Source organism: Cuculus canorus, chromosome 14 (assembly GCF_017976375.1).
Source record: "Cuculus canorus isolate bCucCan1 chromosome 14, bCucCan1.pri, whole genome shotgun sequence".
Taxonomy (NCBI): domain Eukaryota; kingdom Metazoa; phylum Chordata; class Aves; order Cuculiformes; family Cuculidae; genus Cuculus; species Cuculus canorus.
Window position 1 is genome coordinate 9,263,040 of NC_071414.1, and position 17,638 is coordinate 9,280,677.

A 17,638-nucleotide genomic window follows, 5' to 3' on the forward strand; every position below is an offset into this window, starting at 1 on the left:
TTTACAGACTTACAGAACTAAATGTTTACTACTATGAAATAATGAAATTAAACACTAAAGCAAAGAACTGGATAGGGGATGGAAGCTACTGATCCCTTTATTGCTTCTGAATTAACCCCTACCTTCTTGGAAAATGTAACTTTGTCATGACCCCATACCAGCTCATTGAATCCTGTTAATTAAAATTTGCAATTCTAATACATTTAACAAGTTTTGCAGGCTGGAATTTGTGGTCTTTGTATCATTTTTCACCCCTCCGTCTTCAGCTGTGGTTTTATGTTACAGCTGAGATGACCTCATAGCTAGCTGCTGTCAAGAAGAATGAACCAATCTTCCCTTCCCCTGACTCCTGGGCACAGCCAGAGCATTTTGTCCTTGTGGTGAAATGGTTTAGGGAGCCAAGCTGGTTTTCTTCTGGGATAGCTCCCTGAACTGGTTTCCCAAAGGGTCGGAGAGCTGGAACGCAAGTTAAATGTGTGACAGGCAAGCTGTTCCGGTGATTATTAGTGTTTGTATGGCTTGGCTATAACATAAAGCATCACCTACAAGTCTTCCTCTGATACCAAGATGTGGAGGTAGATCTGTCCAAGTTCTTGTTCTCACTTAAAGGGAGCCGTTTTACCTTCACCCATACGTGTAATCCTGTTTGCAATACTGCTCTCAGCCTTTTACTCCCTTGTGGGAGTAGTAGGTGTGTTGTCTTTTCTGCCAACATTTAAATACTTTTCTTGCAGATCTCCCTGGGTGGCAAAGCAGCAGCAGTACCTGTCAGGCTGTCTTGATAAGGCAGCTGGGAGGAGAAAAATAAGTTATTTTTCTGTTAAATGGATGTCAGCTGCAGAGGGGCATTCAGAGGAAAAATCTGATTCTGCCACAACTGGGAAGAGGCAACTTTGCCAAGAGGAAAATAATCATGGAGCATTTTTTCCACTTCAGTGAACTGTACTAGCCTTAGTAATCATGAAAACTCTGTAGCAAAGTCTGATGGTATTTGTGTGGCTGAAGTGTGGATCTGGAGCATGTGCACTACAGAAAATATTTGAAGCCTTTTAAATGAGTTTGTGTGCAAATTCTCAGAAGACGAAGGATAGAAATCTTTGGAGGTCTGTAGCTGCTGAGAAACAGACTTATTCTGGGAAGAAAACAAGGGCACTTTTTGTGTTGATGGATGTGCCGTTCTAAGTAAAAATCACAGAGGCAATTCAGGTTTCATAAGAGGTGATTAAAGAAAGGAATATTGCCCTTTTGGTGCTAAATGTTGAATATTGGTACCAGAATAAGTCAAGGTTCAGAGAAAAATCTTCCTTAAGTTAGTGTTAATGTCAGGTGCATCTCTTACAATGCATTGTGTGGTCCCTGCAGCTAAAACTTTAGTTTCTGTCCAATGTATTGAATTAAATGGGAAAGTTTTAATGTTTCTTTCTTCATTTATCAAAGTTTTTGTGTCCAAATGCCAAAACTTGTAATTCATTGTGTTTTTCTTGTTTCCCCAGTCGTCGGGATGACATGGAGTCTCTAGGCTATGTATTGATGTACTTTAACAGAACCAGTCTGCCTTGGCAAGGATTAAAGGTAGATTATGTTGCCTTCCCCCTCCTTTCCCATTTTATTTTATGTTTGGGTATTGCGCTTCTGCCTGCTGCTCTGGATGGGTGGTTGTATACAATGTTTTAACTTCAGTTGTACAAAGCAGCTTTTCCCAACCCATGATATTTATAGAAAGGTTCTTTCTGCTGCTTGTGCAGCAGGCAAAATGTGTATTGTTTGACTCTTAAAATTTATACCAAACAATAGCTTATGTCATCTTTGCAAATTATTATTGTCTTGTTGTAGGCTGAGGCCCTCTTTGGGAAGTAGAAAATAACATTGTTAGTTGCTTTTTGAATTGTTGTAGAGAGCATGGAAATAATCTCTTGCGTAGCAAGTTGAGCAAGTTCAGCAAGTTCAGCTTCAGTGGTATCTTCAGCCCAGTTTGTGATGTGACTGATTACTAGCTGCTGCAGACTTGTTTCAACTGCAGCAGACTTGTTTCAAGTATTATCATGTATAGTAGCCAAGTACAAGCATGGCAAACATTTCTTACTTCTGTTATATAGCCTTCAGTGATTTGTTTTCATGTTTTAATTGTTTTTCTTCCTCTGTGCAAGTTGTGTAATTCAAATGGTGTTGCAGCTGCAAGTTTTTCTAAAAAGGCAAGCAGCTTGTGAAATGCTGGAACTCTTGAGCTGCAAATGAACGTAATGGCTGCTTGCTGAAACACGCAGGCAGCCTTGAATGAGGTACTGAGTGGGAATTAATAGAACTTTGGCAAATGGAAATGCAGGTCTGGTCTGTTTAATGGACAAAAGCAGCAGCTAGAACTACACGAGTTGTGCCATGTGATGGAAGCATTAGACTGCAACAAATGGTATTAAACTGTGTCCAAATCTTAATACCAGATTGACCTTCATTCTCTTTGCAATAAGTGTGTGGGACTTGGAGATTTCACATAAAATACTTACGGTTGACCAAAGGATTTTTGTCATTTTTTTTGCTGCTGTCCTTATTAATCTAGTGTTGCACAATATCTCTTATATTATGACCTACACGTTCCACAGGCTGCAACAAAGAAGCAAAAGTATGAAAAGATTAGTGAAAAGAAAATGTCCACTCCTGTTGAGGTTTTGTGTAAGGTAAGAGTTTCCAAATGATGTCATACTGTGAAATAGAAGATCTTTTGTTTCTTGTTTTTTAAAACTAGAGCCAGTATATTAGATAGTCTCATATGGCATTTGCTGCTGAATAATACTTCTCTGGCAGTCATGGGCGCCTTGTTTGGCCACCCAACAAGTTTGTCAGTGAGTGTAACAGGGCAGGCACTGGCTGCTGTTTCTTGGCGTAGTTCACACCACCGTCATTCCAGTTTTTGGTGACTGGTTGTGCAAGCTGTCCAGCTCTTATAGCTGCAGCTTGTTCATTTGTTCAGCTTCTACAGTGAGAGTTCTACCTGTGCCCTCTTGGATAAACAAAACCAAGATAGAGCTGTATAGTTGCCTGTATATAGTTGTTTACTTCTCTTCAAGATTATTCTGATTCTCCTCTGTGTCTCAAATAGAGGCTGAAGTGGAATTGGATGTCAAATGATCTTTAAAGCCATGTCACAGAAGGATATTTTTCCAATGCTGTCCTTTGGGTCTTATGATTTCTCTTGAACTGCAGTGGCCACATGCTTGTTGACAAAGGTCTTTGAGAACTCACAGTAGTTTTTGCACATCAAACAGCAGCACCAAGGATTGCACTTCCCAGTCACGCAGTTATGTACCCTTAGTCTGACATTTTCCAGGCTGCTGAACAGTTATACCCAATGTTTTCTTTATTGTAGTACAGCCCTGTGCTATATGCTATTGCCTATTTACACGTAGGCTGAAATACAGCATGAAATGTATAGATACATAAACCAGGGAATCTTTGAAAGAAGTCTTCATGGTTTAAGTCTTCACACTTAAAAGTGATAACTGACCTTGCCTCTAGTATGCTCAAGTAGGTTATCAAGAAAACATAAGTCAAATCTTTTAAGAAACAATTACTAATTATTTCAGAGACCTGGTTAACAAGAACTAGGTTTAATTAGGATGAAGTACTTTAAATGTTGTATGTTGAAGGTTTTGATAACAGAGGACTTGTGGTTGAAAAACATGCATCAGATACAATTCTGGGGAAGGAATGGTACTTGGTAACTTGCTGATCAAATCCACTTTGAGTACAGAACGAATTAATAACTAGAGGCAAAGTGAAACTTACACATAACAAATATTCAGCCAGTTTTTCTCTGCCAGTATAGACAGAAATGCAGCTTTTTGCCTTCTTACAGGGTTATTAGAAGCTTTTTGCTGCAAGCCATGGCTTGATTAACGCTGTTGATTTACAGGGATTCCCTGCAGAATTTGCCATGTATCTGAACTACTGTCGTGGCCTGCGCTTTGAAGAGGCACCAGATTACATGTATCTGAGGCAATTATTCCGTATTCTTTTCAGGTCAGTCTCAAAGTGGAAAAGTACAGAAACTTGTCAGTGCTTTACCAGTTGGTAACTGCTCTGTGGGACTTGCACTGCAGAAAACTGCTCCGTGTGTGGTGTAGAAAGTTCTTCCTTCATTTTATTTCCATTTCAGAGTTTGAAAAGCTGTTCAGAGGACTGGAAAAATATTGTTCAGTGTTAAACATGAAGGAAAAGATTCTGTTGTTTTAGTTACATGATCTGACCATTAATACTAGAGGATTGAGCTTGTACTTCAAGTTATTTTGCAAGTAGCTTAACAAATTGACCCCTTAGTAGAAGCGTTTGAAGCTTTATATTTGGAGATTGGTGATGGTACTGGCAGTGGTGCCCAGATGGTTTTAATAGAGGGGAATAGTGATGTTTCATTGACATTGGTAGAGAAACCAGAACACAAAGTCAACCTTCTGGAGTATACAGCATCTGTCAAAAGAGCTGGTACTGGTCTCTCAAGAGTCTCCCTCCAGGTTGCTGGAATCCAAAGCAATTTTCATTTGACGTTCCACAATGCTGTAGACTCTCTTGAAACTAAATATATTTTTTAATAAGAAGCTGGCAACCTCAGTGCAGGCAAATACATGAGCCAGGTTTGTGAGAAAGTGCATCTATAAATGCAGACTTCTGTGGAAACAGTGAAGGAAGTCCTGCTTGATAGTATTTTAGCTTTCTTTAAGAATCCCTTTAAGTTAGTAATACTTAGTATTTATATACTATTCATAATATCCGAAGCAGCTTATGAAAAAAATTAACCTGTAGGTCTGAGTTTGCTGAAAACACTTGTTAGTACCAATAAGGAGGTTATGATGCGTTACAGTAAAGTGTTTCACTCTTTTCTAGGACCTTGAACCATCAATATGACTACACATTCGACTGGACAATGTTAAAGCAGAAAGCAGCACAGCAGGCAGCCTCTTCCAGTGGGCAGGGGCAGCAGGCCCAAACCCCCACAGGCAAGCAAACTGACAAATCCAAGAGTAACATGAAAGGTTAGTAGCCAAGAACCAAGTGACGTTACAGGAAAAAAAAATTAAACTAATTTGGACGATGTTGGCAATTTAAGTGTTAGATCAAGGAGGTGGTTTAAAAAATATATTTGGCTGTTAATTTATAAAGCGAAAACAAAAGACGTCCTTGGAGAATTTGACTACTAACTTTATACCAAAATGTCCTTGTTCTTCATATCATTTCTTCTGGGGATGTTGGGTCATTTTAACCACTGCATCTTTTGCTCCTGCATTAACCACTTTCCAAAAACAAGAAACTGACTTGGTGTTGGGAATGTGACATTTTTATTTATTTTTATTTATATATATACATATGAATAATATATTTATATATATAAATACATAATACAATCCAAAATCCTAGACCTAACACTTCTTAAGGGATAATTCTTGTTAACTAGACAAGGATCTAGAGACTTTGGGTTCTACTCTGTTCCAGCTGGTTTAGTGTTGTGGTTTTGGTTCTGTTCTGTATGCCTCAGACACTGGAAACAGAAAATTGTGAATGATCTGGCTTCCTCCAGTGGGTTTACAGCAAGACATTTGGTCCAGAATCAAAGGAGAGGACCAGTGAGCTCAGTGTCTTGCCTGCATCATGGAGTAACCCTGAACTGCTGTGGAATGCCAAGTTACAATTTTCTTGAAGTATCTGAATGCTCTGGGATGGGGCTTCAGGTTTCTTGACTATTTTTAATGTTTCTGGATTATGGTTTCAAAGGGAAATGTTGTGAAACGTTGAAGATGTATTTGTGTAAAAACTGAGTTCTGAAAGGGCACATGCAATTCTCTTTTTACATGTTCTAAAAGCTTTTCTAAATTTTTGTGATGTAATTCTACCAGTATTTTAGTGTAGAAAGTCACTAGAGTGAAACAGATAAAGCTAGTGACAACTACAGCCTGTCTAGTAATGAAACTGATTCCTCAAGTTGAGCTGTGGATAAAGTCAAAGCTAATAAGGTTGCTCAAGTGAGAATAGAGAAACTAGGTTTAAGTTATTGCTACCAAGGTAGCCTGTTGAGATATTGCTGCTGCTTGCTGCTCTTCAGTACATTCTTGTCTTTGGCTATCACTTTTATGTGTAAAATTGTGTATTAACACAGCAGGCTTAGAAGTCAAAGAAATGCAGAAATGTTTACAGTAAACTTACCAAAAGACTATTTTCTGTGTGTTGTGGCAGCAGTCAAACATAAGCAGGTGGCTTTAGTCAATATAGTTATCAGAAAATATTACTCTCCTTCATTTTTCTCTATGAAGTAAAATACTATTGCTAGTCTTTCCAAGATTCGATCTGAAATAGTATCTTGAAGAAAAATTTCCATGGGATACCATTAAATGTCAGATTCTTAATGGCAGGAGGAGTCCAGCTTGTTTTGCTGGAGCTGACAGGTGTCAGAGCACTGAAGGCTGTGAACCAGTTCCTTCAGCTGTAACACTAGTACATAGCAGCCTCGGTGAGTAGTGCCTTGGCTTAGATCGCTTCCTGAAATACAGAAGCTTTGACAGGAGTTTAGAACCCACTATTCAATCCAGCCTGATATTAAGGTGTGGAGAGGTTGGCTGTTAGAACAGGAGGAAATAATTTGAGCAAAAATGTGGGGGTTTTTTACAATGGCTTGTGCTTAAAGGTGAAGTCTTACAGTAGGTGGTGTTCTGTAAATGAATGCTGCCCCGACAATCAAGTTGTATGTGCTTGAAATATTACTTTGCTGCCAAAATATTCTGAGGTTTAATGTGCCACTCTCCTGGATTAGGCGGCCCCTGACCAACTGCGACACTGTAAGTGAAAGAAAGTTCATAATGATCATCTGCCTCTAGTTTTTAGTGATGACTTAGTGACAGAGGACAAAGCGGCAGCTGACTGACAAGCATAAGTAACAGGGAGGCTGTGTTGAACCTTATGGATCATTTCTGTTTCTTGATGGACGTTCCTCATCTCACTGTCCTTCAGTAATGAGAGAGACATCACTATAGCTTCAGAGAAGTTGTTTTGCTAGCAGAATTTCATTTGCTTTTGCACAGAGTAACAAGGAAGGACTCTCCTCTCCCTCTTCCTCGCACCACGAAGGCTCATGACCTATGGATCGATTGAGCTGTAATGTCAGCAAAGCATTAAAGCAGTGCTTGTCAGGCATCTGAAGACTTCCCCAGCTTCCTAAAACACTAAGCTTAGTCTCTTCAAAGTAAAGATAACATTTTTAAAATCCTACATGCCTTTTTGTGGGAAATACACCTTGTTAATGAAGGTTTCTTGTAAGCAGCTAAGCTCAAGCAGGAGGCCATATGGCTTATACATTGCTGTCACAGTGAAGATAAATGAAATACCTGCTTTATTTTTTCCAGAGTTCGATTAAATTCTCATGTAGTTGCTATAGCAAAGCTTGTGGTGAAATGGCTTAGGAGGCTTTGTGGTATCAAATTATACCCCTAAGGTAACCATATCCAGTTTAACAAGAGTACTGGAAGTAGCAGTGTACAGGTGCATTTATTGGTTAAAACCTTACAGTATACTATGTAAAGTGCCAGTACTATTAAAGACCTGCATTGTGGGAGTGGAGAGGGGTGTGAAATCTTGAATTTTTTCAAATATTTTCTAGAGACTTAAATTATTTGGGCAGTGTGCTCATTTCTAGGTGTTCCTGGCTGCCTTAACTCAGATCTGTATTAAGCCGTTTCAGAGTCCTGTAGGTTATTCAGGCTGAATATTCTGTTTGACTCCAGGGTAGCCTGTTCTGTCAGTGGCCTTTTTTCGCTTACTTTTTTCCTGTCCTTCTCTGGCACCCTGTGCAGTGTCTTTTGTTACAGCAAGATCAGCTGTTTTTGAACTTGGGAAAGGTGAATGGTTTCAACAGACAGAGCTTCTCTGCTGACTCTGGGAAGTTTCTCTCTCCATCTCTTGACAGTGCAGCATTTGTTCAGGTTTGATTTGTAACAATGCTTACAGTCAGCTTCCCCTCAGTCATAAAACTGACTCGAGCAGTCAATCTACAGGATAAGGTCTGTCTGTTCTGTTTGCGAGAGATGTTTTTAATCCGCTTTGGTGTCGAGTTGTGTAAGCCTGTCAGCAGTCCCATTAGCATTCACTGGACACCTACTTTCGTGGCTGTATTTCTCAGAATTCTAAGACCATTAGTTTGCTACTTGAGATTTAGCCAATTGATAACTAAATACTTTTCACTGTTTCTCTGCAGATACTTAATCGAGAAGAAGTTTGAACACTTCTCGAGTAGAGGAACTTCTTAGACCATGACTGTACAGTTACTCTTGCCCCATTGATCAAATCTGCAACTGTAGTAATGAAGCAATTTGAGAATCCCTCACATAGCATAGGGATCATTGAAGTTTTGGGTGACACCTCAGAGGGACAAGGAGTGATGAATGTGCAGATCTGAGCTAGTGAACGTTCATTAGAGAGATGCTGGCATAAACTCTTCCCCATGTTCTTTGTACTGGTCCTGTGTGCTGCATGAATGTCTCAGCATCTCATTTGACAGCTGTGGTTAGACTGTGTTTGTGAACAATTCTCCATAGCCTGAGTAGGACTTGCAAGGAATGTTGTGGGTTGAATCCAGTTCCCTGTTGCGCTCTCTAGATTTGGCCATGCTCTTGCCTATAACGCCGTGGATTGGAGGTGTTCTAAGAAATGATAGCAGCGTTTGTTAGCTTGTCTTTTGTCCTCAGGTTCAGAGTCCTAGTTTCATTTGAAAGTAATGAGTTGATTTGCTTCTTTCCACACTGGGATCATGCTCCTTTTGTTGACTTGGTTTTGGATGCTTTGATGGAGAAAGTGATTCAAATGGTGAATCGGTGTTCACTGCTGAATACACTAAATGGAAAAACGGTCTGATGTTTGATTGTATGCATTGAGTAAGGGTTACGAACAACTTTATGCCAGTAGAACTAAGGAATCCCTTGGGTTTTTGTGAGAATTTGCACTCAAGTGGGAATGACCATCTTGCTACTAGTGCAGGATATGAGTTTTAGAATTGCTAGCGCTGGATGAAGGGAATTGTCCATCAGTGCATTAAGATTGGGTTCAAACAAAGCTATTGAATCTCTTCTAAATTACCTGTAGGCTCTACTAGAAGAGTTAGAGCTCTCTTCTGGGTACTGTCCAGATACATTTTTGATGGAATGTCAGGCTGTCTATAAGACATGTTTGCACTTGGTTCTCTCTGGATGACAGCACAAGCTATAGCTGAGGTCAGCTTTGCATTTAACTGAAGAGACTTCTGTTGCAAAAACTCAGAGCTGTTGCTCAGATAAATTCATACATTGACAGAATACCATGCTGTTTGGAGGGCATCCAGAACGGAAATTTACTTGGCAAAGTAGTCCTTATTTGAGACTCCTGTTACCTCTTTAAAGCAGTGCTTTTACCTGAGTCACCAGAAATGAGTATATAAAGTCACATTAAGACTGGCTTAGCTTGCAGTAACTGGTTTGTTGAGATCTGTGTGCGTATTTTTTCACTCTTCCTTTTCCACAATATCTTGAACATGTCATTTGGACTTCTGAACTGTAAAAGAATTGTTCTTGATGCCCCACCTCCCCTGTCACAGGAGTTGTTTCGCTTGTCCTTCCAAGGACAGAAGGTATGCTGAGTTCCTAGTCACTGTCAAAGGTTCTCACTTCTGTTCTGGTTGCCCAGAGCATTGTACGTGTGAGCATGTAGTAAGCACCAGTTACTGTAAGGTAAGTTATTCCTGTTCCTTTTCCTTCTGTCTGTGTGACAGTGTTGTACTGCACCACTGCAATCAGATGACAGTCTGACATTCAGGGATACAAACATGAGACATTGCAGTCAAGTAGAAAACAATCCTATGAAATTACATCCTTCTTCCTAGTGGCAGTAACACGTCTTGTTTTCAAACTGTCAGTCTGAATACCTATTTGACAAATGTGGCATCCAGCTGGTGCATAAGCCTGTTTTCCAGCGCAGCAGTAGGTGTGAGAGGTGTGCGTTTGAGCTAAAGGGTGGTGGCAAATGCTGGTTAGCTTGGAAATGGACACCAGGAGTTCCGCAGTTCAGACGGAGCAGCATTTTCTGCTTTGAATGACCATAACTGATATTTAATTCCTATACTGTAAAGGCTGTTACTCATTTTTCGTCCTGTATCAGTAAGTTGCCCTTGTGTTTATCTTACAGGTTTCTGAGCATGGCGAGGATGGGACAAAGCAGAGCAGATCGGAGCAGGACTTGTCACTCCCCAAATCCTAGAAATTTTAGTTCATACGTACACTTGCCAGTGGCTGTGGGCAACCATTTACTTGGTGTAAAGAACTTAATATCAGTATAAACTGGCTCTGGGCAGTGTCAGTGATGCTGCACTTTGAGTTGTAGCAGCTGTAATTGTGAATATTACTGAGATAGTGAAATATGGTGTCCAGTTTTCTATTGCATTTTTTTCAAGTTGAGAAGTTAACTAATGGTTGACACACAAGTGGAGAAAATTGTGCATATGCCAATTTTTGTTACCTTTTTACTTTGAACTACACTGCTTATGAGATCTCATTGTTTTGGAAGAATGGCATGAACAGTCTTCGGCAACAGTTGTGATAATTGTAAATGCTCACAATTGTGCACTCTTTTCTGGTTATTCCTCCCTGGGTTTTGAAAGTTGTACACTTAAAACATTCTTAAAGTTGTTGGCTTCTATGTGCAACATACCAAGCCAGCTGACATGGTAGTAACCAAAGATTCCAGTTTTTAAGCGTATGAAAGACTCTGCCTGCTTACCTGTGCTAGAAATAACAGCATCTAAAGTGAAGACTTAAGAGAAACTTAGCGACTACTAGATAATCTTTAGGACTCTGCATTAACTCTATAATGTTCTTGGTATAAAAGGAAAAAAAAGCATATTTGTCACAAAATTTAGTTAACATCTTACAACTGAACCTGTATGTAAGTTGCTTAGATAAATGTAATCACTGTAAACATCTATATGATCTGGGATTTTGTTTTTATTTTGAAGCGGGAGCTCTTTTGTTTACAAGATCATTAAAAACTAAAAACTGTTTCTGTAAGGAAATGAGATTTTTTTTTTAATTTGCCTTGTTAATTCAGTTTAAGAAATCTGCATTACCCTGTTTTTAGACCAAGTTTCAACGCCATTTGTTAAGCAAACAAAAGTCATATTTCTTTCTAAATCATTTTAGATTTAGTGTTGTAACTCTTCCTCATTTTGTTTTGAATAAATTTTGTATTTTTTCCTTGAGGGGAAGGGGCAGGATCTTGCATTTTTATAACTTGTTGTTTGAGACCAGCCCTCTGTACTAAGATTGGATTTTTTTAAAATGAAATGGCATCCTTTGCAGAACTGGGATTGGCAACCTCCAAGCGTTGCCATGTCATGCATCGGCTGGACTGACTTGTGATTACTCGTTTTGAGAAAAATTTGAATGGAGTATTTGGATTGTTTTTAACAAAGGCATTTTATTTCAAGTTCTTGTGAAGTGGATATGACCAGATTTACTCTTATTCTTGGGGACAGCCTTGCACCATGCAGAGTTCACATTGGTTACTGCCCCAGGCTGTCTTCCTTCTCACTCCTATTCTAGCCCAGCTGAAAGAAATACTTTTATTGCTGGTAATTCTTTAACAGTGTAATTTATTCCTTTATAGCATGTCAGAATAAATTAAAAAAAGTCTGAAAATGCTGCCAGATGCCTATTGTGTAAATGTTGTTTGTATGTTAGCTTTTTAGACAGTTTCCATGCATGTAGCAGAGTTCCTGCTCACAGTTCATATTTTTACTGTTTGAAAAGGTCTTTCGTTTTGAAAACCATTTCTTCAAGATCATAATACTTACACTGTGCACTCTGCCATTATGGAGTGGTAATCTGGATCAAGACCACACACGCGTGTGGTCACTATGCATACTTCCTTTACAAGAAGCATCTGAACTGAGATGATGTTAAACTTTTATCTGGAGAATGTTGTGTGCTTATAAAGAGTTTTATAGATAATCTGGGAGTACAGGGAGGCAAAAGGTCCCTTTGGCTTCAGAGATACCGGTTCACATTTGGGAGCTTCTCTTCTGAATCAGAGTGGTCTCTCTTGATTAACTGGAAGGTGGAAGAAGAAATGTATCTCATTCTTCTGGCTAGGATGTTTCCCAAGGCTCTCAGATTTGTCCTATCCCAATAGGATGCTTTACAAACAATGCCTGATGTGAAGACTGGTATGTTTCTAAGAATTGGTGTCTAGAATACTCTGTTATGTCCTTACATATGATTTCTACTGTCTAGGCAATGCATCTGACAACATGCATTGGCAGAAGGTGAAGAAGCATCAATGAAATGCCTTCTTGGCAGTTGTCTTCAGAGTGACTGCTTGGAATTGTTTTGGTACCACTTTTCTTGCTTTGACGCAAGGTATTCGAAAGTCAGACGAAATAATTTTGTTTCAGGAACAGTAATTATTTCTTCTGACCATTACATTGACTCATGGCTTTGAGGAGGGTTGTCAGATTTTTAGAAACAAAACCGCCCTTTAGGTACTGTAAGCGAGAACAGTGCATATGCTCAGTGTGTCAAAATACATTGGTTTGTAGTTCTTGGAACTGCAAGCCTCGTCCTGTGGAGGAGCACAGAGTCATTAGTCTTTCAGACATGGTGTTTTAATGGAGTTTACTTCTGCACAGAAGCGTGAGCTTAAACTGTCAGCTGTGTCCTGCTGCTTTGCAGTTGACCAGCCTGCACCAGGCATGCTGGACAGTGAATGAGATGGCAACCTTCCTTAAAGAGATGCTGTGATACTGAGTACTCATTTGCTGTACCCTCTATTTGGTTTGTAAGAAAGACTTAAACCTGAAAGCATTAAAAACTATGTGGATCTTGATTTCTGGTTGCAGCTCTGCAAAGGTTTTGTGTTGGGAGGTTTATCTGCTGTCCTGATAAAGTCAAATTTCTGCAAGCAGTCCCAGGCTCTCTACAAGCAATTACCAGTATAGCAGGGGCCATAAAGTGCAGGAACCACAGCTTTGTGTTCCCTGGGAAGTGCTACAGTTCAGGTAATGACGTTAGATGGTGACAACGGGTTCTTGGTCATATTGATAAGCTGTCTACAGAGTTTCAAAGCAATATATTGGCCTTTTTACAGCAGCTGGGAGGAGCCTTACATCCTAAGGCTACCTCCTAAAGGCTTGCTTAATTTGGAATGCACATACATGCAGCATACTGGTTCATTATTTTTAACCTATTTAAGCCATTCCTTGTTGTAAATAATTGAGCACATTTTTCTTTTCTCTCATAAAAGGCTCTGAAAGAAGGGCAGGCTGCTCTGGGTTATTTGTAATGTTGCTCTCCTTGCCTTGGCTCTGTTCTCTGTGGTGTTGGGTATTGGTAATAAGCATTGAAAATGCTGTCAGTATGAAGGCTAGATGTGTCTGATAGGTGTGTCAAGCCTGTCTAGTGTGCATCATCCTAATTTTTGCTGATTTCTGTTGAATTCTGTCTGGGGAGGGGGTTATCTTTCAAGCTTGTGTGCTGACTTTTGCTATTGCCATTGTTCTGCCTGTTCCCACAGCTGGTTTTAAGTGCATTGCTTACAACTTGTAGGAACTTGCATGTGCTTTGTGTGCTGTGCTTTTCTGAAACGGACTGCAGCAGAGGTGGAGGTGCCTGGCTCGTAACCACACTCCTTTGAGCAGGAGATTGGGTTAGATGCCTCCCTGCAGTCCCTTCCAGCCAGAATTCTGTGATCCGAAGTTGGCTTTTTGCACAAGGCTTTAATTTCTCTTGACAGCATTCTCCAATTTAGAAGATTTGTTGCTTAGCCAGCTCCGTCAGCCCCATCTGCTCCTTACTTAATTGCAGTGAAATCATTATGATTTCATATCAGCTTGATGTCATAATATGACTTTATGAGCATGGCAGGCTCCAGACAAAAAGGATAGGCGAACTGGGAGGAAGAACTGTCTGCTGTAGACACTAATGCCTCTGGAAACACGAGGAGAGGGACGACGCAGAGGAAGTGCCCACCCTTGTTATTGAGCCTGAGTGGAAGGACTGTGTTCATGGTGTGTTCTAATGTGGAAATGGCTCTTTAATGTAATCCGTGTTATCCAGGGCTAAACAGGAAGGGGGGAGGGTGGTACCAGGTCTGTATGCAAAGAATTGAGATTGACTGTTGTGCTGGGACATGGGATGTTCGTCCTTCTGAGCTGCATTAATTAAGCTTTTCAAAACAGACCCAGGACTGTGGTGTCCTGAGACATAAAGGAAAAGGTGTATGTTAAGGAAAGGCTGTGTCCTTGTTTGTAAAGGAGCTGTGGGAGAGCTCAGCCGCTTTGCAAAGCTCAGTAGTAAAGGTGTGAAATGTTTGGAATTAATGTGCTAACTTGACTTTTTGCATCTTGTCAGATACTTTTAGATGTGGCTGTTGCTACTGCTGAATTTGAGTAGCTGGAAACTGGGAGGAACTAAGGAGTATTCTAACACCTGTCTAGGGTGAATAGATTTTTCAAGTCCTCAGTCCATAAAATAACCACAAAGGTAATTCAGCTCTTTTTTTCAGAGAACAGCTTGGTGTTTTGATTTCAAGGGCTGCTCTTGAAAGCACCTGAGCACACTTAGTTCTAAGTGTTGTTTTCTCTCCCTGTCCCAGGAGCCTTTTGCTCCTGTTGGTAGTGTGGATTGTTTTTTGTAAACACAACTAGTCTTGACTTTATTTCTTTCCCTTTGTGAGTTCGAAGGATAGCGTCAATATACATAGGCTTCAGAGAAGCTCTTTCAGAGCTGTTCTGTGCACTGGTTTTGTCCTGAAGAGCAGGCCACTGGCTCCCTTCACTGCTCCCTGTTCTCTGCCACCCTGGAAGTACCTTGAGTTAGTTTGCAGGTGATGGACTTCGAACTCTTTTTAAGTGAAAGCAATTGAAGATCACTGGAAGACCTTGAAGGAGTGTGCATGCTGTCATACAGGGTAGACTGGCTTTTGAGCTTTCCTTGCTGCAGTCAAAGCCCCTGCATATAATGATAAATCTCTGCTTTTTGCTTTACAGCCCTGTAAATACTGAGGGCGGGTGCTTGGGCATGGTTCAGATAACCAGCAGAGGTGAGGCAGTGGGTACTTGCATGACTCAGCTGTGCTTTCTGGGACCTCATGGTCCACCAGACCAAAGGCATGAGGAACAAATCTCTGCTTGCGCTTCCTCACCTCATGGATGAGCTGCTTGTGTTGCTTGTGGCACCAATGCCAAAGCAGCGCAGAGGGGCTTTTCCCAGTGAGCCCATCAGATGGATTTAAATGAGCCCTGAGGGTTTAAGGCTGGTCCCCTTTGGCAGAGCTCACCCAGTGTCTGTCTGGCTTGCCCTCACTGCTGAACACGCTTTTTGTGGGCTTTGTGCACCAACTGGTAACTCTGCTCATGTTGAGCTTCTCATCCACCAGCACCCCCAAGTCCTTCTCTTCAAGGCTATACTCTATCCATTCTGCGCCTAGCCTGTATTTGTGCTTGGGAGATTGCCCCAACCCAGCACCTTGCACTTGGCCTTGTTGAACTTCGTGAGTTGAAGTTCATGAGTACTTCATGGTCCTTGAGTCCATTTCTGTACAGCTGCAAGGACTGTTTCACAAACCCTGCTGTTTCCAAGTAGGTACTGTGGACTGACCCAAGGACCAGCCTGAGGCTTGCAGCTGGCTCAGGTGTTCAGAAGTTCCTCATTGCTGGCTGGCAGGTGGACCAAGCTGGCAGGCCACTGCTGACAGGAGTTGCCAGATCTTCATCTGGCAGCAGCTGGGCTTTGCCTAGGTCAGGCAAAGAGGGGGAGGGAAGTGTTCGCATGCCATGGCGCACAGTCAGGTACAGTCAGGCAGTGGGGGAGGAGAGCAGAGGTAAAGCTAGAAACTGGTGCAAGTCCTTTGAGCTGAGAAAAATCACTCAGGCAGCAAATAGATGCATTCTTGTGTGCAGAAGGCTTCCCCTCTGACTTGGGCTGAGCTTGTTCCTCCTCCTTGGTGGCTGCCGGTGTGGCAGCTGCTGGTGTAGGGCCAGGACTGTCTGCAGCATGCATGTCTGTGTCGAAGTTACCTGGTGGAGCGAAGCCAGTGAACAGCAGTGGGAGTGTTTGCATGGTGGAACCTGTGTTCATGTCCCTTTGGGGCTGGTACTTGCATTATGTGAGTTGGACCTCAGGTAACTCCCACTGTATGGCACTGCTTGAACAACAGGTATGGCCAGAAATTCCTGCTGACTCACATCCTGGAAGTGCTCGCCTTCCTTCCCAAGACCCCTTTCTGAAAGGCAAGGAGCCCAGCTGTGCCCATTCTTCTCTTGCGCTGCCCAGGAAGCATGAATTGATGGTTTTTATTAGGTGGACTTGTGCTACAATGGCAATGCTGCACTGCTTGTGTCTGGGTAACCAAGGAGCATCAATAAAAACCCTGTTAGCATGGGAAGTTGCTACTGCACGAAAGCTGAGCTGATGTGGTCGTAGCAAGTTCCTGGCTGGTTAGCCTGAAGCTGTTAGCAAATCCCATAAACTGATTATGGGTGTCAGTCGCTGCTCAGTGACCTTTCTCCCTCTCACTGACAGCTTTTTACATTGCACCTCTTGACCTTCCCTGTACCTGCTGGCAGGAGGGTCCCAGTGCAGGTGGGATGTGAGCTGGGCAAGCAGCCGCTCGCCACTGGCCAAGGCTGCCTCGTGTGCCAGCAACCAGCAGGCTCAGCCAGTCTGGCAGCATGTTCCCAGGAGGCAAAGCCATGGGTTTGGGAGGTTGATGATTATTGGAAGTGGCTTGTTTTTGCTTCCTGGCATGGGAACTGTTCACAGCTCTGATCTGTGCTGCACTCAGCCTCTCCTAGTGAGAGGCCATCAGGGTTTGCCAGCTCACTGCTCTCAACTTCCATCCCGTGTCTCCCAGAACCCCAGCTCCAGGCAAGTAGCTGTGTGGGCAAGACCCCTTTTGGTGGTCAAGGAGAGGTGGAATTGCAGCACTGGGTAGACTGACTCGGTTGTGGCTAAGCAGCTCTTCCTGGGCTGGCTTGCAGAGGAAGAAGTTGAAATGGGTGACAAGGGACACCTGGGTGTGTGTTTGAATGTATTTATGGCCTTTCCCAACCGGGGAGCAGGGGGAGGAAGCAGTTGCTTTAACATGAGCCAGGTCCCAGTGCCAAGATTGCAGGCAGCTGCCTGCTCCTCTTTCCTAGAGGACTGATGTGTCCCTTGGGAAGCCCCAGGCTAGCTGCCTGGTCCCTGTCCTCATCCACTGGTGATGAAAAAGCCTGACACCACCTGCTTGCTGGCTTCCCACCTTCTCCCTTGCCTTTCTATTCCCAGGGGTTCGCCAACTGGGCAGTCTGTGAAAGTGGAGCTGGTGCCACTTTCCTCGGCGGGGTTGCTGGGTGGCTGGTAAACACAGCAAAGGCAGCAGTGGGGGCTGGCTGCCCTTCACCCTTCCTTTCCGGGAACTGGGGCACAGCTGTCCCGATGGAGCTCGGCAGCCAGGGCAGCAGTGTGGGACCTGGCTTGAAGGGCAAACCCAAGCTTGGGATATGGTTAACTCCAGCTCGTGGTCGAAAGTGGCCTGCCTGGCCCAAGGCAGCACTCGCTGGCCACGGTCTCCAGGGCTCCTTGTCCAAGCCCAGGGAGCAAAG

At 42.3% G+C, this 17,638-nt stretch overlaps 1 protein-coding gene across 4 annotated transcripts in view; it reads left to right on the forward strand.

Annotated features, from left to right (window-relative positions):
- The window catches only part of CSNK1A1 (casein kinase 1 alpha 1), a 34,793-nt gene extending 21,929 nt beyond the window's left edge, over positions 1-12,864 (forward strand). For 2 of the 4 annotated variants that reach the window (XM_009571664.2, XM_009571666.2), the window contains 5 exons: positions 1,494-1,572; positions 2,598-2,672; positions 3,908-4,014; positions 4,873-5,021; positions 10,186-12,864. In XM_009571664.2, coding sequence (XP_009569959.2) covers positions 1,494-1,572; positions 2,598-2,672; positions 3,908-4,014; positions 4,873-5,021; positions 10,186-10,193 — 418 coding nt within the window. In that variant the 3' untranslated portion in view covers positions 10,194-12,864. Of the gene's footprint in view, positions 1-1,493; positions 1,573-2,597; positions 2,673-3,907; positions 4,015-4,872; positions 5,027-10,185 lie in introns of those variants that run through there. The other 2 variants (XM_054079338.1, XM_009571665.2) reach the window with 2 other exon arrangements.
- The last annotated feature ends 4,774 nt before the right edge of the window (positions 12,865-17,638 follow it).